This window comes from Gallus gallus, chromosome 6 (assembly GCF_016699485.2).
Source record: "Gallus gallus isolate bGalGal1 chromosome 6, bGalGal1.mat.broiler.GRCg7b, whole genome shotgun sequence".
NCBI classification, from domain to species: Eukaryota; Metazoa; Chordata; class Aves; order Galliformes; family Phasianidae; genus Gallus; species Gallus gallus.
Genome location: NC_052537.1, coordinates 19,415,163 through 19,442,471, shown reverse-complemented (window position 1 = coordinate 19,442,471; position 27,309 = coordinate 19,415,163). Strand labels below are relative to the sequence as shown.

At 42.7% G+C, this 27,309-nt stretch overlaps 1 protein-coding gene across 4 annotated transcripts; it reads right to left on the bottom strand.

Annotated features, from left to right (window-relative positions):
- Positions 1–27,309, bottom strand: C10orf71 (C10orf71 homolog). 4 transcript variants are annotated; one of them, XM_015288420.4, is made up of 4 exons: positions 16,576–16,830; positions 11,247–11,352; positions 7,175–7,340; positions 1–5,933 (listed from the first exon to the last, which is right to left on the bottom strand). In XM_015288420.4, the coding sequence occupies exon 4, from the start codon at positions 5,755–5,757 to the stop codon at positions 1,192–1,194; it is 4,566 nt and encodes a 1,521-aa protein (XP_015143906.1). In that variant the 5' UTR covers positions 5,758–5,933; positions 7,175–7,340; positions 11,247–11,352; positions 16,576–16,830; the 3' UTR covers positions 1–1,191. The 4 variants fall into 4 exon arrangements, with proteins under 4 accessions (XP_015143906.1, XP_040558586.1, XP_046799144.1 ...); XM_040702652.2 differs by lacking the exon at positions 11,247–11,352 and adding an exon at positions 7,491–7,792; XM_046943188.1 differs by lacking the exons at positions 11,247–11,352; positions 16,576–16,830 and adding an exon at positions 27,238–27,309.

Below are 27,309 nucleotides of genomic sequence, written 5' to 3'. Positions count from 1 at the left end.
TTGTTACTCCAAATATATATATTTATAAGCAGACACATTACATTCATTTTTTTTCCATCTTTTCACCGAAGTTCTCTTATTTTCTGTGATGATAAAAAAATATCTTAAGCAAGGATGAGTTATAGTTTGATACAGAGCTTTCGAAGGATAGTGATAATCCAAAAAAGCACTTTTTCCGAAATTAATACTTTGGATGTTGTTTCTCTCTATTTTCTGTTGTTGTTGTTTAATCACAGAATGCATGAAAACAAAATTAAGAACAACATTTTTCAGATTTTAGAAGTTAGCATTGTATTTCAGTGGGAGCCTAACACCAAACCAAAACGAAAAGCATTTCAATTATATCAAGCAGAGATCTTTTCATCCTAACAAAAAGTTAAATACTGTTATGGGATTTCATTCAACCTTGCTCCTTACCAAAATATTTTGGGCCAAATATCGAGATAAGTAGAAGTTTAAAGTTGCATTATAAATAACCCCCAATACTAGAGGAGCGTATTTGGAAATTATCAACAAATATAAAGAATTCAGCAGCATGTTAGTGTACACTGCAAAAGTATACAAGAAGTCAAGAGCAGCTGCAACTGTATTCTGGTTGTTTAAATGTTTCTTTGGTATGGCTGTTGTACTGTGCATCCAGTATACAATCTTCTGTCAATAACATCTGGTTAATCAATGTGCGCAAAAATTGAATCTCAGGTTTGTGGCATGTTTGTAGCTTTCTACCTGCCAATACAGTTCAAAGACACTGTGTGAGGAAAGTTCAAGAGATGTGGCATCTCTCGTAGTTCTCAGGATGGACAGGATGGTCTCATAGGCTTTCCTTTCTGTCATGTATCATGCAACACATCTGGGCAAAAGAACACTTGCTTTGGCAATCCCAGCCACCCTAATGGCAAAGCAGCAGTAGCAACAAGCAGTGGCTTCATACTGTTGTATTTATTTGTTTAGCTGACATTGCCCCTTTATCTCACTGATGATTTGGGGCTCACTCAATTTTACACTTCTTCAGAGTGACCATCTCCTCTTATCTTTCAATATGGTCATCCTTTGTTTTCCTTCCCATCCAAACCATAATGAGATTCAGACGTAGTGTTGTACAAACATCAAATCTGTGTGTGCTCGTGTGTGCATGTGACTGTCCAAATGGATCTTAAAAACACCAGCTGGCATGTTTTGTTACTTCATTTTTCAAGATACTCCTTCAGCAGAAAAATTATCTAAATTAGTGAGAGACACTAGGGCTGTATTTGGGGTTGGGCTTGTGTCCTTTCCTAAGCAAACGTGAGTTTCTTCAGTATCTTGGCTGCAGGAGTGAGAGGCCTGTTCAATACAGGGCTGGGTATCCACAGCTCCGGTGTATCTGTAGTCCTGTTGTCCATCTTTTGGTAGTTCTGCTGGTTCTCCTTGTATGGCTGGCATTAACCAGGTAGATTCAGAGAGCTGAGAAGGTGACCTCAGCACTGCCACAGATGAAGCTGGTAAAGGCAGTGCTCTAGGGTAGGAGGCATAAGGAGAATTCCTAATTTCTGAAGATGAGGGCTGGTATACATTTCCTTCTGAGGAAGGGACTGAGACCTGAACATATTTGCCAGTTTCTGGGTCATAAAATGTCTTTAAATTAACTTCAGCTGGTAAATCAACTACATAGTATTGGCCAGAATCAGGGTCTTGGAGAAGTTTACGCTGGGTCAAAGAAGGTGAAGGGCTTACTGCAGATGCACCACTAAGTCGTCTTATACTGGTTTCTGGAGGAGTAAAAGTTGAGTGATGGGTAGAATACTCCAGTGGTGAGGGAGATGCTAGTGTGCGTCCAGAATGAGAAACTTTTCTCCCTACAGCATCTGTATGCTCTGTCTGATGCTTTTTCTGCTGCTCTTCTATTTTCTTTCTCCTGCTTGCCAGCTTTTTGGCCCGTCGCAGAGCCTTTTCTGTTTTTGGTGGCACAGCGGGAGGCTTGCCTGCTCCTCTCTCCCCAGGTCCCAGTCTCTCAGCTTCCCCTGCAGGATCAAGTAGAGGATGCCTCTGTGTTGAATTGAGTATTTCTTCTGCAGACGTATCAGCTTGACTCTTCAATGCCATGTTCAGTAAGGCAGGGTTTATAGCACCCTCTGTCTCTCCAAGGCTAGAAATTGTTGGCTTCTCTGATGGTAAACTGACAAGAGAGTGCATTGTGCTTTCTGATCTAGGGCTTGTAACAGCAGAGCATTCAAGACTGTCTAATAAAACTTGTGTATCTTCCATGTCTAGCATGTCCTCTAAAGCTTCGTGGGATACAGAAAGATATGCACGGTCCTCTGGTATGGATTCAGTCACAGGGGAAATTGTCTCTGTAGTTATTATTTTTTTTGCACAAGAACCACCTCTGCGATTAAATAAATGATGATTCTTAAAGTAATTTACCTTTCTTTCTGTTGGATAGCTGGGGCTGTTTTGTGCTTGGTCATTTTCTAGACCTAAATTTGGCTGTGTTAAGCTGTGCCTTGCCTTCCTAATCTGGGGCTTCTCTTTATCTCTGCAGATACTTTCCTCATTCATTTTCCCAACTTCATTTAACAAAGCACAAGTCTCTTCATTTTCTTCCATCAGCTTCCCTAACAAAAAGCTCTCTGTATTTTCCAGAAGACTAGGGTCCAGTGTTGCTGAAGTAGAACCAGACTCACTGAAATCTCTCCCTCTGTCGGTTGCTCCTTCTCTCACATCCTGCTGCCCTCTGCGTATTGATGCCGACCAGCCTTGCTCTGGGGCATGCAGCACATCCGGGGGTTGCTTGCTGTGTGCAGCTGGGGGTGCAAATCTACCTTCCATTTCCTTATAACTGCTGCTCACTGTATCATCTAGGGAAAAGGATCTAAACAGAGGCATCTTGACAGCTCTTATCACCTGAGGTGATCTGAATGTGTTATCTTTGATCATAAACAGACAGGGTTTGGCTGAACTTGAAGGTGGTCGAGTTTGTGGCTCCTCAGACCTTGGGGTGGATGCGTCTTTTATGCTGTCAGAAGCAGAATCCATGCCATTGGCCTCTTCTTTTTTCTCTTGTCTTAGTTTTTCTTTCATCATGCTCCTTTGTTCGTTCTCAGTAACTGTACCCTCCTTCCTCTCTGCTGTACCAGTACCAGAGCTGACACAAGCAAAATACTGCAGTTTGTCTTCCCCAGCTACATTCCCTCTCTCCTCGGGGCTTATCTTACTTTCTGCACTCATTTCAGCCTTAGTCCTCTGGCTTTCTTGAAGGCTTTCCTTCTGCATCAGTTGCTCTGGTGAAAGTGGCTCCTCCTGAAATGGTTGCTCTACCGTGGAGACAAATGACTGCTCAGAAGAACTAGGGCTTCTTTTGCCTTGTGCTTCATGGCCAGTGACCGCCATGTTGGTTTGGATGTTGCTGTAAGGTACATCCTCTGCTGGTGAGAGTTGTCTTGGGAGTGTTTTGAAAGCAACATTTTCAATCGGTTTACCAGCCTGTCTCTCCTTTTCCTCAGCTCGGAAACTGGAATTCTGCAAGGACTGCCCATGTGTTGTATCTGCATTATCTCTACTGTATAGTTTCATTGCTGGATAAGGCAAACTTTTTCTTAAATTGGGCTCTTCACACTGATGCCCTAACAAGGGGTGGTCCTCATTACCCCTTGTATTTTTAATCAGATCTTCATGTGTTGAATGATCTTGCTGCAAATTGTCTCCAGACTGGTGAAATAAAAAGTCAGCTGTTGTCTGGGGTGAACTCAAAGTCAGGTAATTGTCTGTGAAGTGTCCAGCTAAATCAGTTTTATTGTCTTTTTCATGAACACTCTCAAATGCCGAAGTTACATCACTCAATTCATCTTTCTCTGCCATCTTCATGTTATTTTTTTCTTGCAAATTCTCCTGTATACTTTCCCTAGCCTTATTTCTATTTTCCAAGACTCTTAATAGAGGAGAAGGAGTATAAATGGTTTTAACACGTTTACGCACATCCTTCAAGTTGAACAACAGACTTGATGCTTTTGATTTGTAACTGTCCCGAGACCTGTAATCACTATACACACTCCCTTCATCGTCTCTCTCTGACACGCTCTCAGTGGGTGGAGGTGTGAGTGGGATCATCTCACTTTCCATGGGGTCCATCTCCTGTTTTGGTGGTATAATGGGTGTTAAGAGTTTAGTGATGTTAAAAATGGGACTGACTGATCCAGGGGAGTTTGCCTGTTTAATCAGAGGAGTCACATCCTGATCAGGTTTGGCTCCAGATGCTTTTTCAGACAACAAACATGTTTCATTGCTGGCTGGGAACTCCTCTGAAGTCTGTCTCCTCTCTGATGCCCCTTTTGTAGCCCTCAGTCTCCTCCAGGGTGGACTGATGGCTTCCTCTTTAGTTAAGGTGGCTGGGAGTCCTCGTGGAGGTGGGACAGGTGCCTGGGACGGAGATGAGGGGGAAACCATCCTGTGGGACATGGACTGGGGTGAGATGGAGGTCTGGGACATAGCAGGAGGGGAAAGTTGAGCTGGAAGCGGCAGGGGTGGTATAGGAGGGGCTTCACGGATGGGTGGTGTTGGGGGGTGGGGAGGAGCTGGGAGAGGATGTGGCTGAGGGACTGGAGGTGGCTGAGGAGGATCCTGGTGCACATGGATCCTAGGTGGGGGTACAGGAGGAAGAGCAGCAGGAAAATCAGTTCCTGAAGGGAGGGAACCCTGAGGTACAAATACAGCTGGGAGGGGGATGCTGAAAGCAGTTTCTGGTGGAGTTGGCTCCATCTGAAAATCTTTCTTCTGCTTCTTACTAACAGTGGCCTTGACGGGTGGCAATTTAAGTTCACTTGCATGAGATCCTTCAATAAATGGCGCTTCTTCAAGGTATGTAAGACTTTCCTTTTTTGTTACTGGATCAACAAATTCCTCTTTTTCAGACAGTTTTTTGTGATGGACATTCCATGATTCAAAAGCACTATTTTCACTATGAAGAAAATTGCCTTTTTTTGCTGGCTCATTAACTTTCAAATATTTGTTTTTGAATGCGTTTTTGGATGAACGGGAAAAATTTGACTTGGCTACTTTTGACATCTCAATCAGCACAGGATAATAACCATCAGAACCACAATAACTCTGATCTACTTTATTAGGTCTTTTCTGTGGCTCATGTTTGCCTCTGACATGGTGGCTACCTTGACTATCCTCAGAAAATCCAGACAGTTCCTTGTGGATATTTAGAATGGCTGTATTATCCCAGCATGCCATATCATTTCCATGATTTAATTTACATCTTTGAAAGCTATTTTTAATGGGCTGCTTACTGGCTATCAGGGAATCTCCTGACCCTTGATGTGCAGTCTTATCAAAAGTCTTAATCAGTGAAGACACTTTTGAAACATGTTTATTGTTTCTTGGACCAGGGACTGGCAAATTCAGCTTTTTCCTTTCCGTACCAAGGGTGTTATTCTTGGCACCCTTTTTCTCTTCTGGAGCACACTTTGGTAACTGCTGGAATGTTGAAGCCCATATTGCATGTTCGTTGTTTCTTGCTGCTAGCTTGTTACAGCTTGCTGTTAACTTGATGGCATGGTTTAATGCCCCTGGATGAAATTTAGCAGAGAACTGGCGAGTGAAGTCAGGTGAAATGGCAAGATCTGGTTCATTGTAAGAGTCTTCAAGTTCTGCCACACATAGACTTTTGAAAGCCCGGTCTGTGAGGCTGCTCACCTCTCGGTCTGTGTCATCCAGGAGACTCCCAATACTTGAGGAGTCGCTCTGTCCTTCTGTATGTTTCTTATTTCCCTGCATTGTTAATGGGAGTCATGAATGAACTATCCAAAGGATTAACACCGAGTGTCAAACAGGCAGATGACTGTGTTGCAGAGTTCCAGTCGTTTGCAATTTATAAATATAAAGCAGTTCCTCCAGTCAGTGCTGCAGCATATTGACTCATCTTATGGAACAGGTGAAGGAATCTTTCTCCTCTGCAAAGACAGATTATGAATTATCATTTTCATATAGTAATATTATTAGAAAAAGGAGTATTTTCTAGATAGACCAGTCACTGACTAATTTGCTGCTATGTGCGTTGTTTTTTTTTTTTTTTTTCAAATGCTAGGAACACGTTAAACAGTGTGAAAAATAATTATTATTTCAGTCAATTTGGGTAGCTTGCAGTAGATAGATTAGTTACTGGAAAAGGCCATTAAAAGTGATTTCATATCAGATTCCCTACTTGAATTCTTAAAGACTTAAAAGCCAAATTTCAAGTACTTTCCTTTGCATACTTCCAACACTTCCAAGTGCTGCAGAGGTTGGCCTTTTTTTGGCCAGGAAGAATCAGCAAATTCAAAAAAGAATGTCAGTGCACATCAGTGCACATTACGTCCACAGAGGTGAGGCTCTCTGTACCAGTCAAGCTTTGCTTTGATAATTACCAGTCTGAGAATGAGAAAAAAGCATGGCACTGTAAGTAATATTAAAAAATAATAAAAAATAGTTTGCTGCTGTGCATTAACGTGTTCCAAGAAAATATTGCTGATGGAATATGCTTTAGCTGCCCATATTCAGATATGGTTGGATTGATATATTGAAACTGAAGAGGCTGCTAATATCATTTTAGCCAGCAGAAGGCAGGAGTGCCTAGGGGACTCTATGAGTCCCAGTAAAGGAGTGCAGGGAACATTTGGTTTCACTTCCAGAATTGATGGCAGCGAATGGTAACCCAATCAACACAATTATAAAATATCAGTCTTCCATTAATCTCTGATTGCAGTGTGAAGGCAGGGCCCACATCAAGGTCTATCTTTACATCAGTCTGGAGACAGAATGGGGGAATCCTTGGGTGGAAAAACCAGAGGAACTGGGGTGTCTCAGCTGAGTTACTCAGACACAGTTCTTCAAATGAAAACGCTCCTTACCTTCCTTTTCTGTTTAAAAAATTCAGCCAACCTATTTATAAACTGAAATTATCACAGTGAATCTTGATTTCTGTCCTCCCAGTCAAAATCCCAATCACTGAGGTAGAACTAGAATAGATTAACATCAGAAATAAAATGAGCTTTTTCCTTTTACATTGTACAAAGTTTTCAAAACTGAGTTTTGCTTCCATCACCCCATGTAATTTTTGTGTACAATGCAGCAAGTAAAAGAGAGATTAGAAAGGCTAGCCTGATCTTTGTTGAAATGATCAACTGTTATATGAGAGGGAAATACAGGTGCATACCTGCCAATTTTGCTTCTCATCTCTAGAACTTCCTCTCATGCTTGTATTTGGCTTCATCTCCGAGCATCTTTAGTGAGGAGGTAAAAATAATCCAATGATGTAGCTTCGACAGAAGTAGTTTATTGGGATGTTTCCAACCTCCAGCATTTTTGATCTTAAGTGAATTCTGTAATTTGAAAACATTGAAGACATTTATTTGCATGGAATGAAGATATTCTCACATGCTATACTCATTCATCCATTTGTTCATTCACATTTTACAACCATTTCAGGAGTGACTTAGATTTCTTACCAAAAGAGACACAGTGATAATAACCTGATAACTTGGGGGTTTGGTAGCTTGTGGAGTGCAGTCAGGATCCTAACAAATAACTGGTGCAACCTCCAACTCTCTGGTAGCCCCAGCAGAGACCATCAGGGGTTGTGCCAGATGGCTCCTTCCTTGCTGCTTTCTGTTTCCCAGCTGAGCCACCCTTCCAGAGGGACTGCAGAAGAAAATGTGTATTTCCCCTCCAGATGAATCTGACTTTCTGCTGCCAATGGGGATAGACAGATGTCCATCTGCTGGACTGGGAAGTAAAGATGCTGAGACCTGAAAGCCCATCCTTTTTTCTGCCTCTGTTGTAAAGGAGAGGAAACATAGACAGATGGGATAGTAAGGGGCAGTAAACAAGGAATCTTTGTGCTTCCAGATACAAGTCAAAGGCTGCTAAAGGAAAGCTCAGTTGTGGTGGACATGCTTCCCTTTAGCTGTGCAGAGCCCCATGGCTAGTTTGTCTAATCCTTGCAAGACAATATTTCCCACAGGGAGAACTGCCTGGCAGTAAGGTAAGGCAGATAGGACACAGGAATAGGTAAAGTAGATTTTCCTGAAATAAGAGTCCCCTCTGAGGAAACTTCTGTGTAAACCTGCAGCAGTCAAAAAATAAAAATAAAAAAAATAAAAAAATTGGAGAAAGGAGCAAGATCTTGCTCACTGGAATGGTCACCTACACCTTATCTGAGGAAGGACTGTTGTTACTGTTATCTTAAGGACAAGCCTGTACCCAGCAGAACTTTTCATGGGCTTTTTAAAGATTTCTGGCTAAAAAAATATATATGTAAAAGCAAAGAAACGGAAAAATGCCACATTTGGTTGCAGTCGGATGTAGAAGAACATCCTCACCACAGAGATATGTGATGAGTTATCTCTTTGCTCTGAGGTTAAATTATGATTTTACGGCTTCTGTGGTACTCTTAGATGCGCAAAGCCAACACAGCCGTGGGAGCATATGATTATGTTCTGGCTCACTCATCAACAGAGCTGTTGACTAAATTCCAGCGGCACAATGCTTATCACTATTTATCGGCGGTGATGTCTGAACTAGGAAGAAGCTTGGCTTTCAGATCTCATGGGCAGAGGTCTGAAGAGACATCTTGTCCCTTGTAAACTGAGAACATTTGCTGAAAAGTGAGTAGGGTAACAATAAACACAGGGATCATGAAGCAATCCCAGCAATTATTTTCCTAGATGGAGTCACTGTTATAAAAACAACTCAGTGCTGCTGATTAAAGTAGAATAGTGACTGCCCCTGTCTCTGAAACCTTTGTGAAGATCCTTGTCTTGGCAGGCCATAATATTAATCCTCGGGCAGTGTAGTGTTTAAAGTGGGAAATGTATCCACATCAAGCAAGATACAGGTCGCTGCAAGGACTGGATTGAACCAACAGCACTGTACTGGTCTGGGTATCATTTACATAAGTATGATGGCAGCTTTTGAACTGCTGAGGAAAGAAGCTATTCACAGTCTGTTTGGTAACCTGATAAAATCATATTTCTCTACTTTTTTTGGACAAACATAGCAGTCTGCAAGCAAGATGCAGTGTTTGTGCTTAGCTCAGTATTTACTCAGTTCTAAAATTTCAGATATGTGAATTTAATCTTTTTATTTTCCATATAGTGAAAAGCAAAGCTAAACATATGAAACTGCCTGGGAAATGATGAGGAACGTGTCAGGTACCAGGCACTGGGTACCATCTGATGTAAGCCACTGGAAAACCTTGCACACATGTATACATTTCAAGGAGCTTACTTAGAAGTTAACCTCCTTTCCCTCTTAAAAAGGAGACTTTTTCAGTGGCTCTTTTAAGTGTCTAGCAAGTTGTGATGTGGAGGTTAAGTTACAGAGACTATTCCTGGCCTGGCACAGACTGAATGTCAACTGTTTTCACTAGGCAAACTTGGCTGTAGAGTGTGACATCACTGCTGCTGCAATACAGAAGGCATGGTTTGTTCCTCCACACCCCCATGGGCTGCTATTTGGCCGAAATGTTTTGCCATCTCAGCGGCATTTTGGCAGCGCCCTTGCAAGTTACACAGCAGCCTGAAGTTAGCAGCACTGCATCCCCCTGAGCATGGGAAGGGAAGGTTTATTACTTTTCTTAATCTCTGTGAGCTGTTTTCTTTATATTGTGCTCTTTGTATGGCATCCATCCACAAGGAAGCCCCAGACCCAGAGATCAATGACTACTGGATATTTGAGCTGCCAAGAATGCATGTGTTGTTGGTCATCCTGGGCTGCATCAGAGCTAAGTGCTCCCTCTGAACTGCCCTGCTGCCTGAGCATCTCCACAAGCACTGCTTCTTCTGAGCATTACTCATGGCATAAGTTCTGGGGGAAGGATCACAGCACCCTCAGCAAGGAGAGGAGCTCCTTGCCAAGGGAGAGTGTCACTCCAGCCACATTTCCCCAGTCAATCAGGAGAGGCAATTTTTCGATTAAGATGGCTAAAAGGTGAAAGCTCTTAGCACAAGTCTTCATTTCTCTCATCCAGCAAGATCACTTTCATTTTATGCTTTGTGGTCATAATGGACAAAGTGAATTCACCTTCATGGTAGAAGAGATACTACGTTGCTAAAGTACAAATAGCTGCACCAACTGAAAGAAGGTGGAGAATTGGGTCTGCACAGTTTACAGTGAAGACCTCCAACACTGACAGAAAGTAAGAGCAGAGAACAAGGTGACTTCAGCTATTCCAGCATCTGATCATTGCAAAGATCAATCAGTGTCGACAGGGGTCCGTTCCCCTTAAGTATTTGACCTAGCAATTGTGTCCCAAAAAGCTTGTTCTGGGCTGGAGAAGAGGACTGCTCCTGACTTTGGGCCAACTTCTGTTCTCAGTTACACTCGTATAAATCTAGAGTCATGTTACTGATGTCAGTAGAATAACTGAGAACAGAATTGGTGACTCAAAATACATCTACTTCCTAAGCCGACGCTGGTGCATTATCCAGAAGGCTACCAAAGTAACTGTAGCCATAGTAAAGAGAAATCCAACATCTCTCCAGAGCCAAACCTCATCCCCATGTGGCATTCAGACCAATACGTGAAGGAATAGGATTTGGAACTTACAGTAAATTGGTACGCTACCGAATTTGTCTCCTCTAGAAATTCTGGCTATTGCAAAAACTTATTTGTGGTAATTCTGATATTTTCTTCAATTATAACCAGAGTATCTAGATCTGAGAGTGGTGTGGTAGACACGGTGCAATCCCAGACTGGATTAGCAGAGTTGGTCGGCAACCTGAATTGCCCCCCTGTGACATTACAGTCCACGAGAAGTAGCACGTAATATATATCTGAGTAGTTCAAATTGTCTATTATTACTGTCCTTAACTCAGAAATACTGTTAAAATAAATATGACCACTATTTTCTTTCCTTAATCAAAATAGTTGTTTTTTTTTTTTTTTTTTTTTATGAAAAAACAGCTGAAGCCTTTTTATCTCTGTGAGTTCTACTGAAGCTGGTGTTTCTACTATCTGAAACTGGGGGCTCATCAGTCCCACAGCTCAATGACTGTTGCAACCTGGTAGGAGCATGAATGCAAAGAAAGTATATACATAGCTGATGACCATGTGTTATGTATCCTGCTCTGTGTTCTGCCTCCAGAGTGAACCTCTTCCAGGCCTCTGCTGGTGTGTTTATTGCTTCTATTCAGAATGCAAACTGTCAAGCACTGAGACATGAAGAAAAATGGGAGGAACGGAGACTCCTTGCAATACTTATGGAGAATCATGGCAAATCTCTCTACCTTTCTCCTTCTGGTTCAATGGCAAAGACCCAGTGGTTATTTCCAGCTGCTCTCTAGGCTGCCAGTGTCCTCTAAATGCCCCATCCTGTCAACAGGCTTGTCAAGGCTGGAAGAAAGAGATGTCTCTCAGACAGGGTTACACTTGAACTGAGGCTTTCTTGCAACCCCTGCTCACTTCTTTGACTACCTGAGCTCTGTCCCTTGCCTTTGTAGAGTCACTAACACACAGAAAGGATGGAGGAAGGCAAAGGTGCAAGGCACATAACTGACATATGCAAAAGGCAGGTGCTGCACTTGACAAACGGCACAACTCTATAAGAATCACAAGGCAAAAGCATGATGCTCCTTCCATGACTTCCTGCACAAACAAGTGACATTTAATCAACTGAACCCAAACAATAAATTTACTGGTATTAAATGTCTGACTGGAAAAGGCCACTGTCTACAACTACATCAGTCATTATACTCTGAGATATTTATACACCTCCCCATTAATATGGTATGTGTACACCTTGTGGTTATCCATAGAAACTCTTATTCTACAAGAAGGATTTCTATCTCATTTACATTTCAGTAGCAAACACTCAACTTCAACTGATCAATTTGCTCAAGACCAATCAAAACATCTGTGGCAGGGCAAGGAACCTAACCTTTATTTTCTGAACCCCACAAGAGGAGCCTAACCTTTGGCTGTTAAAGCAAAAACAGTGTATTTCTACCGACGTTCCTACAGCATACTAGTTTATCACAAGCTGCTGCAAGAGCAAGGAAGAAGCTCTATGGTATAAAAGCCCTCAACTCAATACGGTGATGTAGTTTAGCATTACATTATATGGTGAAAATCAGGCAGATTTGCAGATGACTGTCTTACTGCAAAGCCCCCATCTCCTCCTCAGGTTCCCGACACCTGTATCTGTTTTGGAGATTGTGAAAACTCCAGTCCTCCTCATCAGTTCAAAGTGATGACTGACACTATATTGGAACAGTCCTTTCACAGTGCACTGACAGGATATTGGCTAGTTAGACATTTATTCACCTCCTTTAATTTAGTCTCAAGCAAGTCTTAGAGGATGAAAGTTGAGTTGTTACTTTCTGAGCGTAAGAAAGGAGATTTTCCCACAGCAAAGCTGTAGAGTACTGCAGTGTTGCAATGGCTAGAGATGAGTGAAGAGGAAAAACATGGATGAGAGAACCTAGTTACCTTGTAAACGAGCATGCTGGACAGTCCCAACTTTAGTCAGGGGAAAATTGTAATGATACCAGTACTACCATACCATCTGCACCTTCAAGTTTACACTTAGACCACTGAAGCCTCAAGGCAAGGAGGATCTGACCCACACCCACCCACGCAGGATACAGTCTCAGGAAGTAACAGGCTTGCAGAAAACAAGTATTGCTCTTTTACGGATAGTCTTACCTGCTCCTTTCCTTTACATTTTCTGGATATTTCCAAGGTTTGGACAGGGATTTGCATAATCTATCTATTTCCTATTAAATAAGTAAATAAATAAAACATTCAAGCTGTAGGTAGGTGCTACGGTTCACGTTATAAGTAGTTCTAGACTCTGAATTCTGGAAGACACGCATACACAACAGAAGAGCAGAGAAGACACAACACTGAATTGAGGTGAATATCAGCATGTGGCAACCACTGACAGGCACAATGCTTGCCAATTGCACTCTGAGCCTTGCTATCCATGAACAGTCTCCCTTGACTAGCAGCTAAAGCAGTCCCTCTGAGTGCCAGGGTGCAATCAGTAAGGAAACTGCCCATAAATGGATAACAAGAATTCATGTACCCAGTTTTAGTTCATCTTCACACACCTGAGCAACAAATGATGATTTTCATACCATGTAAACTGTCTAAACAAACTAAAAACAAGCCCCAGTTTAATTTTCTTCACCGAAGATTTGTGCCAGAATGAATTCATCAGCTCCAGTCAACCTCTGTTTTTTTTTCTTTATAGAAAATTTAGCCAGGGCCAAGGCTCATTAGTATGATCTGTTAACAACATCCAGCATGATGTAGAACCAATCTAGAGAAAGAGAGCTCTGCCCTAGTAATATCCCTGCAGTCAGAATCAGACCCCAAGAGCTCAGATGGTGAACAGTTCAGACCAGGGGATAGGGACATACACCTGAGCAGGGAAGAAAAGGCGAAGGCCTTCATTTTCAAGGTTTTCTGGCTCAGGCTGCAGAAACAGAGAGATTTCTTACTTATGCCTTGCTACAGCACTGAAGTGCAGTGAAGAGAGCTCAGTTCTTGAGCAAGCGATGAGGCAGGCAGGAAAATAACACTTCTGTATGTGCCATAGCATATAACTCAAGCACAGACCTATCCATTTGCTTAATATCTCTCCTGCAGTGACAAACTGCACCTCAACCATTTGCAATGATAGCAGAGCCATTCCAGCTGAAGGACAAAATACAAACTCATGCCTGCTACCTGGAAGTCAGTCTGACAGCTATCCACCCATTGGAGGACTTTGAGAGGGCTGGGGAAGCCCACCCACCTGTGCTCCCACTTGGTACCTCTGGAGGCTGCACTATTTTCTTCCTTTTGAGGAGAAAAAGCCAGCTAGTGGGCTCCTCATGAACAAGATGAAAGCCCCTTCCAATTCCTTCTTCAATATGAAATGGGTTTTTTTTTCCTTGGAGGTGAAGATTCCTTTTTCTTATTCAGGCATTGATTCATTGCCGTGATTTAATGGTGTGTCCCTAAGGGCCTTTTTCATTCTTTTACAGTTAATGCATATGCTAAGGCATTTCTTGAGATTATCTTGTAATGATTATATAAAAATAAGAGAGAAAGAACATGAAAAGATGAAGTTTTAAGCAGAATCCACCCTTGTTCCCTAAGAGGGAGGCCAATGACTGGCTTGAGAGAGGATAGCCCAGGGTAGCCCCCTCAGCAGCATCACTCAGCAACTGTGACCACACCTGACATACACCTCAACAGAGCAGAAGTCATCAGAAGTGTGCAGAGTTGTACAATGGTTGGCAGCGAAGCTGACAGACAAGCCAAGCTGACATGAAGGTGAGACAGCTTATGTCTGATCCAGCTGTAGGCTGGTGGAGGCATACCTGAGACTGAGGGTCTGCAATGGCTGTAAACTGCTGGGTACTGCTGTTTGCTGACTGCGTGTAAAGGTGTATCCAAATGTTAACCACAGGTATCCCTTTTAGAGATTTTCCTCAGAATTTCACAGATTTCATCTATCTTTTATAAGTCAGTGGAAGGTATGAGTTGGCTGGCCTTCAAGTACCTGGCTCTGTCACCAAAACAGCTTCAGACATATTTTCTAAGCAACGAGGAAAACAACCCTGAAACTATTGCAGTGAAGCTAGGTGAGAGACTGAAAAGAAAGATGCATCAACATTTGATCTGCTTAGCTCACAGGAAGGTTGGTCTGACCGTTACTGGATGATTTAAGTTAATCATCACTAGCTAATGCCTTCATGTATATCATTATTTGCAAGCACAGGAGATGAATAATAAAGAAACCCAGGACTGTAGTTAAATATCTGCTTTCTATCCCTGCCTAAAGAGTAACATTTGGCCAGGAAGAGGGAGATCAGGGAAGGGCTGTACTCTGATGGCTTCAGGACTGCCTCAGTTTCCCTGAGAGCTGTCTGGAAACAGGGTCTCCGTAGCAGTCTCTTTGATCACATACACACCCCGGCTGCACGCAAGCCAGAACAGCTAAGCCTACAGCTAACAATCACTTGCAGAATTCCCCTCTGCCAGCAGCTTTCTTTGTGAGTAATCCCAGCTCCAGTAGAGAATTTAAAGATTGATGCAGCAGTATTTTCTCCCAAGCCGAGCCATAGGTTTAGTTGGCTTTTTACTGGTCTTAGAGAGATTTACATTGTATTTTCCACAGCTCAAGTAATGCAAGCACAGATAAGACAAAAATTTCCGAGAAGCAGATAGGAATAAGAGGCTGCAGAGTGAAATCTTTGAATGCAGATTTGTGCTGCAGTGATGCAGTTACACCTGCACACCCTCACTTGGTTGGGCCCTTCCAATTCAAATGTGAGCACTTGTTAATAATGCTTTGCTAAGTAAGCTGTAAAAAATGCATGTAATTTAAATACTGTTTCAGTGGAAAAGCATGGAAGGACAGAGAAATTTAAGAGTTTGGAGCCCCTGTATGCTGAGAATCTCTAGTTTGTTAGTATTTTTGACAAGTCTTATCCTCCAAGCAATTAACTGAGGGTTTTTGCTCTTTATGTGGGCGGTCCCCTGAAGAACTGAAGGGAAAGAACCACAAGCTTTCAGTCCGTCCAGAAAAGGAACTCCTTATTTCTTCTCTTCTCACTTCTCCTTCCCTCCCACTCCCCCACTAGCAATGGTAGGACACCAGCAAGGGACCTCTAACTGAGAACTGACAAAGTCAGCCTCAGTCAGCCACTGTAGCCTGGTGTGAGGATTTTTTTCCTATTCAGAACTAAATGTATTGCCTATTTACAGGACGTATAAAAAAGCACAAGTGATTTGGGTTCCCAAGCTTCCTTTCAGCTATTCCTATTCTTGCTTTGCTCTGTGTTCTGCACTAGGCTAACAGCATGCCGTTCCTTCGGATGGCAGATGAAGAAGTTCTGCAACAACTGGACTCAGAAAAGCCTATGCCATTTAAGAAATTTTCCAGTGATTAAAAGTGGATACAAGTCCGAGTCACAGTCATTTATAGTGGCCTCTTAGCACTGCTGAGGTATTTGAAGTATTTTACTTTTTCAGGCTCTACAGTGCACTAATTGTTGCCTATAAAATATTTAAACTGTTCTCTTCCTATTTGTTCCAACCCCACCCCCCCACCCCCCCCAAAAAAACACACACAAAAAAACCCCCAGAAATAAAAATGCCTTCACACCCCTACACAAATCACTGGAGTTCGTAGTTCAGTTTGTACTCTAGTCAGTAATCATCTGGAAAATAAAATCAATGTACATTTGCTTAAAGTTCCTTACAGCACAATGTGCAGGACAATTAAATGGAGCTTCATAGCAATTTAGCAGTATTAAAAAAAAAAAAAAATCATCGCCCTTTACCAAATAGTTCTGAGTGTCATAAACAGTAATCACTGCATACAGATCTGTATGTACGCCTTTTTCCATAAACAGACTCTCGGAGGCAATCCAGCATTTTTAAGAGCAGAAAAAGGCTGGACAAAATGAAACGACTTTCCACTTCTCATCACCGCAAAAAAAAATAATAATAATGCTGTTTGATTTCTCTCATCTGATCAATTACACATTCACACGCTCAGACACCACCCATTCTTTATCATTTCCAGGTTTTAAAAATGCCCATATGCTTCCCCCTTACCTTCAGTGCTCCAGCTTCCTGATCAGGGACAGTACAGTGCTGTGCTTTCTTCCCTTAAGTCAAAGCCCCAGCACATTTTACAGCAGTCTGCTTACTATTAGCACTTCCCATTATTTATGTGTTTCAGACTCTCCTTCTGAACATGGTTATCTTAACAGAAACAGTCACTGAAAAATAAACAATCAAAAAAGAAAAGTGGAGGAGCTAACCCTTGAGCCCTCACAGACCTGCCAGGCCAGGTGAAGTGAAGTGAGCAAGGAATCCAAAGTTAGTAAAATGTATTTAAATAGTTATCAGGCAAGGGGAAGCCAAACGGAGATCATGGTGGAGAAGCAGCAAACATACGTATTGGAATAACCATGCGGTGTCAAGTAACAGACAGATGAAAGAAACAAACAGTCATCAGCTATTTTTACATTCAGATTTGCCTGTGGTAATGCTTGAGAGATAACTAATACAGAAAGTAATGGTGTGCGATTGGCTTGCTACAGCCAGTGATTCAGACCTGAAAGTACTGCATTTTTGTACCTACAGGTGGGAGTCAAAATGTTTATTAAGGTCACCATGAAATACACTGTGTAAGAAATATGGGCATGAGTAACACATTACTGTCCTACCAATGCCTTTTCATAAATAGCTCATTTCATCATCAGAGCTGGACAAATGTATCCAGTGTTCTTAGAGTAAGGACCCCATTCCACCCTCCTTCCAAAGCAAATAACACCAGCAGCCCTCCTGGAGGCACATGCCAGCATTGGGTTTCATTTGGTGAATTGCAATAGGATATTGAATAATAGGGGAAATATGCCACAGAGGCAACAAGCTAAGTTTTTGTACCACAGATATAAACAATGGATTGCTCCCTGCGCCCTGCTAAAGGTGCAGAGCTTCTTGCTGGAGTTACAGGTTTCCCTTGGGGCTCAGCATTGTTCTGGACCTGAGCCTCAGCCCACAGCAAACAAAGAATCTCCTCTGATTATGGCCCAACTTCTATTTCCATGCTAGAGCAAGGCTCTATGTGAGCCCGGCGTTCACCTGCATTTTAAAAAGAACTGCTAATTACATTGCTACTGCATGAGTAAGGCAGCAACCATGCCATCGCCACCGCTTGAGATTCTCCAAGCTCTGGGAGGCCTGGGATGTACAGCAACGCTCTGCAACCCAGGAGCAGCCTGAACTCACCTGTCCTTGGAAGGGCAATGATCTGCCTTCCCCAAAGCAGCCTTCAGCCTTGATTTTCCCACCTGGAAGAGGTGTACTGCTCCCCACATATCCCAGCAGGAAGGCGTTGCCAAGGCCACTCTCCTAGACTCCTGTCTGTGCTTTTGGTGCTCAGCTGCTTCTGCTAATTCATCCCAAACCAAATGTTGGTCTTGTCAAACATCAGGGCACTTCTGTCAACTTCTGGTCCCAAACTGTACATGCCAACAGCTACTCATGCCCATAATCCACAACAGCACCTACGTTAAGATCCAGTGCATGCACAAGCCATGGCCCCTATGAGCTGAGCCATCCAAGAGAACTGCTGCACACTGCAAAAACAGGTTGGGATGAAAACAAGCAGTGGAAAAGCAGTTTTCAGGCACCCACTGACACTACTGGAGGTGAAACTGTCTGTATATGTATCCCTGTCTCTCCCACACGTTTCTGAAGAAGGGTGGAATGTATTTCTGGAATACTTGTGCTAAAAATAAATCCATCCCTGCTATCTATGAAGAGAGGCAGGTATAGCCCGGGTTTCTGTGAGCCCGTGAACTTGTGAACTGCTTAGAGGCTGAATCACAACTAAAAAGACCCCTATGGAAACTGACTGTAGATGCTCATGCAGGAAGGGTGGCTGAGGGCTTGGAAAATCCAACAGAGGCCTCTCACGGGAAAGCTGGGGTTAGCGCTGAGCATGATGAACGTGCTGTGCAGGCTCCAGCTTTGAATGGGCTCACATCTTAGGATAGGCATTATATTTGTTCAAATATGACAATAATAAATACAAATATTTGCAAATTCACTGCTCGGATGAGACTCTGGGATCAGATGGCCTGCCATTAAAATAAAACCACTTCTGGGGAAAATTACTGAACAGCACACAGCAAACACAACCCAGAGGCACACAGATGTTGTTACCCTACTCCCAGGAAAGTTAGAAAGCAAAAATTCCTGCTGCTTCCTTTCAGTGAGTGTGGTGCAATAACAGATCACATCGAACTTCTGTAGACAGCTATTTGGACTGAAATTCTAAATTTATGTGAAATGAGAATGCAATTAACACAAATATGTCAATAGCAAATGAATGTATGTAGTTTAATGAACTCCATTTTTCACACACCCTTTCTCACACATACAAATTTGAAACTCTGTATGCTTGGCAAGGCTGAGAGCACTCACATGAAAGCCTTATGCAAAAGCAGTATTTTTTCAGGATTTTCAGATTTGTATCCTACCCCTTAACACTTTCTTCACAGAAATAAATGGAATTCTGCCCTACTACGGGAGCCAGGGTTTTTCTTTGTTACCTTAGCTGCAAGTCCCACAGAAGAAGTACTATGCAGACCTCGATGGCATAATGGACCAATTACATGCAAAAGGTCCCTGGTACATGGAAACCAAAAAGTGGAACTGATTATAAGCAGAAATGAAAGTGTGCCACTCTAGACTAGGAAAATGCAAGCATCAAACTACTTTGACTGTAGAAAGTAAATGGCTTATAATTCTCTTGGCGTGGACAAGCAAGGGGCCTACTTAATAACCCAGAAGAGTATTAGGATAACATTGAGTTTTTAGTTGTTCGTTTACAGCACTTTTTGCCCCACAGAGCAATACAGGTTCAGCCCTCACCTGGCAGGCATAGACTGAATGATTTGTTGACTGATACCACAGTCAGTGCAATAACTTCATCTCTGGGCAGAGAACAGACATACCACACTGCCTGATAACACCTTCACCTGCTCCACATGTACAACACCTGAAGTTTTGCAAGGCCTGTTTTTCTTCTAGCACCTGCATGCCTGCTCCTTGGTGTGCCCAGAGGTGCAGCAGCAGCAGCATTGTAGGGCTGAACAAGGAGTCATGCTGCAAACCAGGCTCTGTTCCACTTACCCCCGTGCCCAGTGCTGTTTGCCAGCAAGAGGGCTCCACTGCCATAGGACCTGTCTGGATGGGGAGGTGGCTGCCAACTTCTGTCCCATTCCTGCAGCATGTCAGCAGACCCAAATTCTTTCCAGGCTCAAATTGATCTGAATGCACACCTCCTCTGATAATAGAAATACAGTTTCTGGGGAGGGGCTGCATTCCACATCTCTGCATTTCACACCTTGCTGAAGGAGAGAAAAAGAAGTCTCCTTTAGGAAGCTATTGTTATTGCTACTGCTATAGGTTACTGCTATTGCTATAGGTGTTTTCCCACCCAAAGAGAAACTAAAGCCGCATCTTCTGTTCTGCAACCCACGTTAGCTAACACAGGCTATGCTGCACCTGGCAGCACGGGAAATGACACATAGATCTCTGTCGTATTCCTTTTCACCTGTATCCTCCTCTGCATTCAGCCTCAACCTGCATCCAGGTTCAAAACAATCTGTCCAGACAAACACAGCAGAGCAGACAGGAGCAGTCTGCAGTGAGGCAGACAGGAATGAGGGCAGACAGGAGCAGTCCTGCAGCCTGCTCCCTTGCGGCCATTTCTCCAACCTGCTGGAAGGGCTGTTTACCCTCACACCCACAGAGCCATCATCCAAGGCTACTTCTCAAGGTGAGAACCTTGCCAGAGACTCCTAGAGCTCTGACAAGGAGAGAAATTCTGATTTATTAAGTCCTTGGATCTTTCCCTATTTGTCCTTATAGCAGCTTGGAAGGAAGCCTAGAAAAATAAAAATTTGCTGTAAAAGGAAGCTCTGGAAGAAATTTCAGCATGGGTCAAACCAAAAGAAACATTTCCTTGATTTTACAATTCAGAATTTACAATACAGTATTTAATATAATACAAAATCCAAATTGTTTTTGGTGTGCCCTCTAAAAGTATTAGGAGAGGTTTTCTTCCTGCTAACAGAAAGCTATAATTCTTCCCTGAAATCAGATTTCTCCTGAAACCAACAATCTTTGCTACATCTCAGCTTTGACTGAGTTTGTGAGCTCTGGCAGATGTTCGCTGTGTTATCTTTTGAGCTCTACCTTAAATTCAATTAAAAAAAAAATCTTTCCAGCCTGACCTGCTCTCTCTGCTGCTGCCCAGTCAGTATCACCCAGTCTCAGCTGACCCAGAGATGGCTCCTCTGGATTCCAGCCCTGAGCACCCTGCTGAAAGCCCCAGGAGGTGCCTGCCTTCAATGGCAGTCCTGGGCTCAGCAACCCTCTGATGGCTCTCCAGGGACAGAAGTTGCCCTTGAAGGACTCTGAAGATCAGAAGCCTTTGTGACAAATGTTGGCAAGGATGTCAGTCATGACCACATCCTATCTATTTCCCCCAAATTATACTGCAGTCAGGAGCCACGTTTTGCTTTTGACAGTAAGACTGAAGCATCACATACCTTGATCATATCTGCACAACCCCAAAAAGATGCTTTCTGCACAGCAATTTCATGTTGAACACTCTGCTGAGAGCAGAAGACAGATATGACTTAAAAGAAATCTATTACGGGAAATGCTAAAGAGCAGAAGGCTAAATTACTCTGCAAAAAAAGGGTTCAATCCTGGAAGGCATTGTAATACATAAGCCACTAAGCCAAAAAAACCCTGCTGGGTACGTATCAGTGTCTGGGCACCAATTTACCTTGGGAATAATCTTTTCTTCTTTACTTTGGCCTTTCCAAGCCATCAGGAATTGTCAGTGCAATAAGCAAGAACTGAGAGTGTCAGCCTGTCCCAGGATGAAGAATGAAGTAGACTTCCAACTGAAGGTTAGGAAAAGAGCAGGCTTGTGACAGATCAGATGAAGGAAAAATACCTGTGAATTGCTGCAGTGATGTAAAAATCAGTCCTCCGAAAAAAAAGAAAAAAAAAAAAACATTACAGAAAAGCTGGTGACATTTAGAGATGCTAAGACAAATGCATTAGGCATTTTATAAACATAGCTCTAATCCGTCTGAGTTAAGAAAAGAGGTGGGAGGAATGTGGATTTACTGGACTAGCATAAATATTTCCTATTTACACATCACAAAGCAAAAACCAGAGACCACAGGCTAATTAAAATAGCTGGACAGCAATGATGGGAAACATAAGCTGCTATTTTTAGGGAATCATATGAGCACCCAACCAGCTACAAGTCTGGTCAACGTGGAGGTGTCACATGGCTGCCCAGAGCCCTGAGCACTGTAACTCGCCATCACAGATTGGGGACCAGCCACTGGGATTGTTTCCATTCCCTCTCCACATCTCATCCAGATTTTGTGCAGTTTTTTGCATTTCACACAAGAGCTTAGAAGATTTTCCATGACATTTTTCTTAGGGCCATTGACTGTCTTCTGCCAGGTTCTTCTGCAGCTGAGAGATGGGCTTTGGGTAGCATTTGCAGGGGTGACCCCCTGCAGATTTTGGGGATTGGCAGTGTTCTATGGGAGGCAGCTGTGTCACACTGCAGTGCAGCTGGTACTGCAGAAGTAGCTGCTGTTCAAGTGTGGGCTCAGTGCTGGGTGGGGAGGAGTCAAGAGGCAAAAGATAAAACTTGAGAAGATAAAAAGATAAAACAAAAGACCACTTGTTATACGCTTGTGGATTTGCCCTACTCACAGTGGTTTCCATTTTGTGGTTTGCAGAATATACTTTCTGGGGGCCCAAAAGAGGAAGCAGCAGAAGAAAGCACGAGAATTTAGTTCCTCACCAGAAACAAAGCATACTTATGTTGTCTCCTAAACTCAGAGCGCTGCACAGCGTGCTCACAAAATATGAGGGTGCAGATGTGTGTCTGTGTTGTTCCGTGCTTGAGCACTGATGGGCAGGGATGGAAAGACCAGCCTGGCTCAGAAGAGAGACCCCATTCCAGATGTGAATCAGACAGGGAAGGCATTTTAATTTGCATTCCCAAACCAACACTCTTCTGAGCTCAAAGCCTTCCTCAGGAAAGAAGTATTGGAAACCACAAAAGAAAATTTGAAAATGCTTCAGTTTTGCATATCCTGGTAACATTCCATTGCACGAGAAATGCTCTCTGCCTTAGTATAGGCACTTTGCCTTCCCCACAGCCCTTCCCCCCAAGTTGCTGCCGAGCCAGCACCATGGGCACTTCTAGCATGCAAGCCGCAGCAGACACCATTGCCCAACCTGCTTCCAGCCCATTAGCAGACCAGAGTGCACTAGCTAACTGGGAAAAGCAGCCTTTTGCTTTTTGCCATTCCAGTAATCCGAGGAATTAGACTATTGTATTTCTAAAATGGTACAACTTTAACTTGCACTAAAGGAGAGCAAATAATCTAAAATTGGCTTTCAGTAAGACAGGAAACATGCGAGAGGGAACTAGAACTTGATGGCCAGCCTTTCAGAAAAAGCCAGTGTGTAATTGCTCAGGGTTTTGTTGAATGTCCTGAATGGAAGATTAACAAGCCAACAGATGGTAGCAATAAGATTATCAGGGTTAGCAGGAGGAATCCAGGCAAACACAGAACTGCCAAGAACAACAAAAACCTGCCCTGAAAGATAGCAAATGTGTTGTCTGTGCAGAACAGTGCTGTATAAGACTGGGAAGAAAGAAGTCAAATGAATAGAAAGCAACTACTGCAGAAAAGCGAGAAAACAGCAATGCAGCCATCAAAATTAGAACGTGGCTGTGCAGATTCACTGCAGGCACCAGCTCTTCATCTGGCACTCATCAGGGTCATCCACCATAGCCCAGGACCTGGTTGTCACATCCTTGGCTCCATCTGCCATGGAGCTTGGGTGGGTTGGGAACCTGGGGACGGGGGCCTGGAGCTAAGCCTGGGCAGCATCAGAAAGCCTAACTGTTGGTCCTAAATATTTTGTCACAAACTCTTACTGAGGATTACCCAGACGGGTCCCTGGTAATCAGAGACTGCTCTTAGGAGTAAAGTGATTCCTGGGACTGAAACTCACTGTACCAATGTACAAGGATTGCTCTGAATGTAATGCTTCCTATTTTATTCTGTTGGCCTACAAAGTCAGAGGTGATGGTGGTAGTATAGCAGTAGAGACTGAACCTTCCCACCAATATTCCATTACACTTTGCTGCTGTGTGACAGACGGCAGCAGAGGGGGAGCCTGACAAAATGATGTCAGACATGGAAGTGCATATGAAGCAAAGGTGCATAATAGAATTCCTTCAGGCAGAAAAAATGGCACCCAGTGATATTCATCAATGCTTGCAGAATGTTTATGGAGACCAAACAGTGGATGCAAACACAGTGAGGCAGTGAGTGGTGCGTTTCAGCAGTGGTGACAGAGGCTGAGAGGTACCTTCGCTGGTGCAGAGTTCGATGAGCATGGCATGCAGACTCCTGTTCATCTTTGGTGAAAATGCATAGCAATGGTGGTGTCTATATTGAAAAATAGTTCTTTATAGCTGACACTTTGCTCTATTGAATAGTGTTATTGTCCTCTTTATATCTGTTGCACTTTCCATGGAAATAAATAGGAGGCATTACTTTTGGATCAATCTACATACTAAAACGGTTGGTATTAATAAAGAGATAAATGCAAATAGAAGAACCATTCCCTTGGTTCCTTTCCATTCAGAAAAGAGCATATGGTTTGAATTATGATAACAAAAACCACTGACTTCAGAGACTTTTTAAAGGGTCGTAGTCTGAAAAACTCATTAGAAAATTTACATTACCAAATATTTCAATAAAAATGTAATGAGAATAAAAAGACAAATACTGTACTTTTCCAAAGTCACAACTGGTTTTCTTTAAATTTTACAAAGATATTTTGGACAAAAGGATGAGTAATAAAATTACTACAGATAAAAGTTTTAATCCTGTAAAATATATGTGATTAATTATCTTCCTGCAGAGACTAGGGGCCCTTTCCTTAGGAGCAAAACTAAACACGTCTGCAGAATCAAGGCTGCAAGCAAGTCTGTAACTTCACAAATGCAGATGTTCTCACTGATTTCAGCAGAAGTGTTTACACACAAAGTAGAACACAGACTGAAGCATTTAAGCATGGTAACCTCAAAGTGCATTTTTATTGCAAGAAAGTATTGCTTTTTAAAAATACAGCAATACTACTCAAAACCAGGGTATATCTGCAGTCCATTAACAGACTGACTGTGTATGCAGACAGACCAAAATGAAGAGGCAAAGTCTGATGTCTCCACTGATGACATTTTCAACAATGTCCATGTCACTTGGGATCACAAACCTATTGATTTCAATATTCCAGCCCTGCTGAAGGACAACAGCTCTCCAGACATTTCAAATGATTTGATGTGCTGAACCTGAATATTTTGGAAATTGATACTGACTGCAAAAGCAGCCTGGCAGATGTGGCTGAGACAGCTCTGATCAAGAGAAACCCTCCTAAAGACATGAGTGGGAGCTGGAACACACTCTGTTTCCCTACTGCTTTAAGGATGAAGCTTGCACTGTTCTCACAGAAGGGATGCTAATGATACCTTGGGATAGTCTTTTTCCAACCTAGCTGAGAATGACAAGCATGAAACGTCTCTATAGAAAAAAATATCACCACAAGTTCTGAGAGCGTGCAGACTTTCAGGAAAACAAGTACTGAAGTTCCACATCAGTAATTTAAATGCAGAAAACAGGAAGAAGGCAAGAGAACGGTAGTGTAAACAGAACTGAGTAGGAATTAAATATTATTTAAACAGCAATATTTTTACATTCTTTGACTTTGGATACTCCTGTTAATTCCAGTGTCAGGATCCACATTTCTCTTTGCACCTTTCTTGGCTCTGCCATTTCTGTTGCCCGTAAAAAACCCACCTGCAGATTCACACAGTCCTTCTGTTCACTCACGATGCCAGTGACATTATTTTGTAAAGTCTCTTATCCATTCATGAGATTTTAAAACTAGTCACCAGTTACCTTAGGGGTTTCCACTGTGGCCAGTACCAGAGTAAGCAAGCACCTAACTTTTCACTCAGCGGTGATGATCTTTAGAACCACACCCCAGGTACACCCAGTCCTCTATCTTAAGATATACAAAATCCCAAACCAAACAAAAACCCCAACCAGAGAAACCAACAACTGTCCATTTAAATTAAACCATTCTGCAAAACACACAGAGATATATATCAAATAGTTGTACCAGATGATTTTCTTTGCTGAATGTCTGCAACATGCTTGTGTAGATGTAATTTAGATTCAAAGCAACTAAATTATAAAGTTTACAATAAGAACCAATAGAAAAGCCAGGAAAAGAGTCCAGATTCCAGCATTATGGACGATTCATCAGATTAAGCTGAGTCCTAGATGGGAAAATCTCTGGGGGAGGATTTTTATTAGCACATTCTGCCTTCTGCAAATTACTTTGATATGATCATAATGCCTTTGTGCTTTTGTCTACCTATTGGTAGTATTTAGAAAGTGCCTATTGCGCTCGAGTCTGGAGCTACATAAACAACAACAATAATAATTAATAACTTTTGCAATTAAATTCTGCCAAATGAAATCTCATATTCAGCTTCAACTGGATGCACTCATCTGTCTTAAGTTGTTGTCTAGGGTTGCTGTGCACTATCTAATTGTTGGTATGTTCTGTCCCAAAGGTGGATGGGAAACTTTGAAGCTCTATAAATAGAATATAGTATTATTATTAATACTGGAAGATGACAGGACTGCAGCAGTTCAGCCTCAGGGGACAGAGACACTCAAGAACACTTTCAGCATTTGAATGCACAGATGGTTCACAATCAGTGATAAGAGGGAGAGAAAAGCTCTAGTACAAAACATCCCATAAGAGCATGAAGATGAGATTCAGTGGGTAGAATTAATCACACTCAGCCCTGGACTTTTACACATTTAAACTGGCCACTTAGACTGTCTTTCTCATCAGTGGAGGACTCTAGGAGGTCTGAAATGCCCTTCTGCCCTCAGGAGGAATCACAGCCTCAAAGGGCCAGCTCCTCCAGAAACCTGCAACAGCCAAAGAGGGGTGGCAGGGCCATGGCCCCAATGAGGGACCAAGACCCAGCACTCCCACAGCCAGGAAATACAAAGGAAAGGTGTGTAAGAGGAGAAGGGATATAAAGGGAGTGGGGGTACTGGGAGTGTCTTACAAAAACAAGGAAAGGGAAGATTTAACAGCAACAGTCGCTGATTTTCTGGCTTCAAAACTCTGTGGTCTGATCCTATTTCTCTTGGCTACTGGCAAATTCTCTCTGACAGGAAATATGAACAGAGTAAGACTGCACAGCATCAGAAAAAGGATGCTAAACAAATGAATTAGGCACTTGCCTGTACGTTCTCTCACTTCAACTTCCTCAGCACAAGGAAGATGTGGGCCTGCCTAGTGCCCTGCAAGCTCTGCGAACACAGTCAAGCACAGTACTGCTGGCTGGCTTTGCTGAAAGCTTTTGCATTCATGCCCCAGTGTTTTCCCTGAACACTGCAGTGGGGGCGGACACAGAAACTGTTAGCAAATCTGAGCAAGATGGAGAATCACAACAAGGTCACATAAGTAAAGGGTGCTGTATCTCACTTCAAAGTCAAGCAGGAAACAGCATTTTACCCAGAGAGATGAACAGAAGAGATATATACATACCCTTGTATGGGAATCCTGCCAGAGCAGACAGCCTCCTTCCCTGCCAGCTATGCTGCTGTGTCACAGTATGAC

What these genes read in the sequence shown, in the direction of transcription:
- C10orf71 (XM_046943188.1), bottom strand. Translation starts at nt 5,757, where the DNA reads ATGCAGGGAAATAAGAAACATACAGAAGGACAGAGCGACTCCTCAAGT.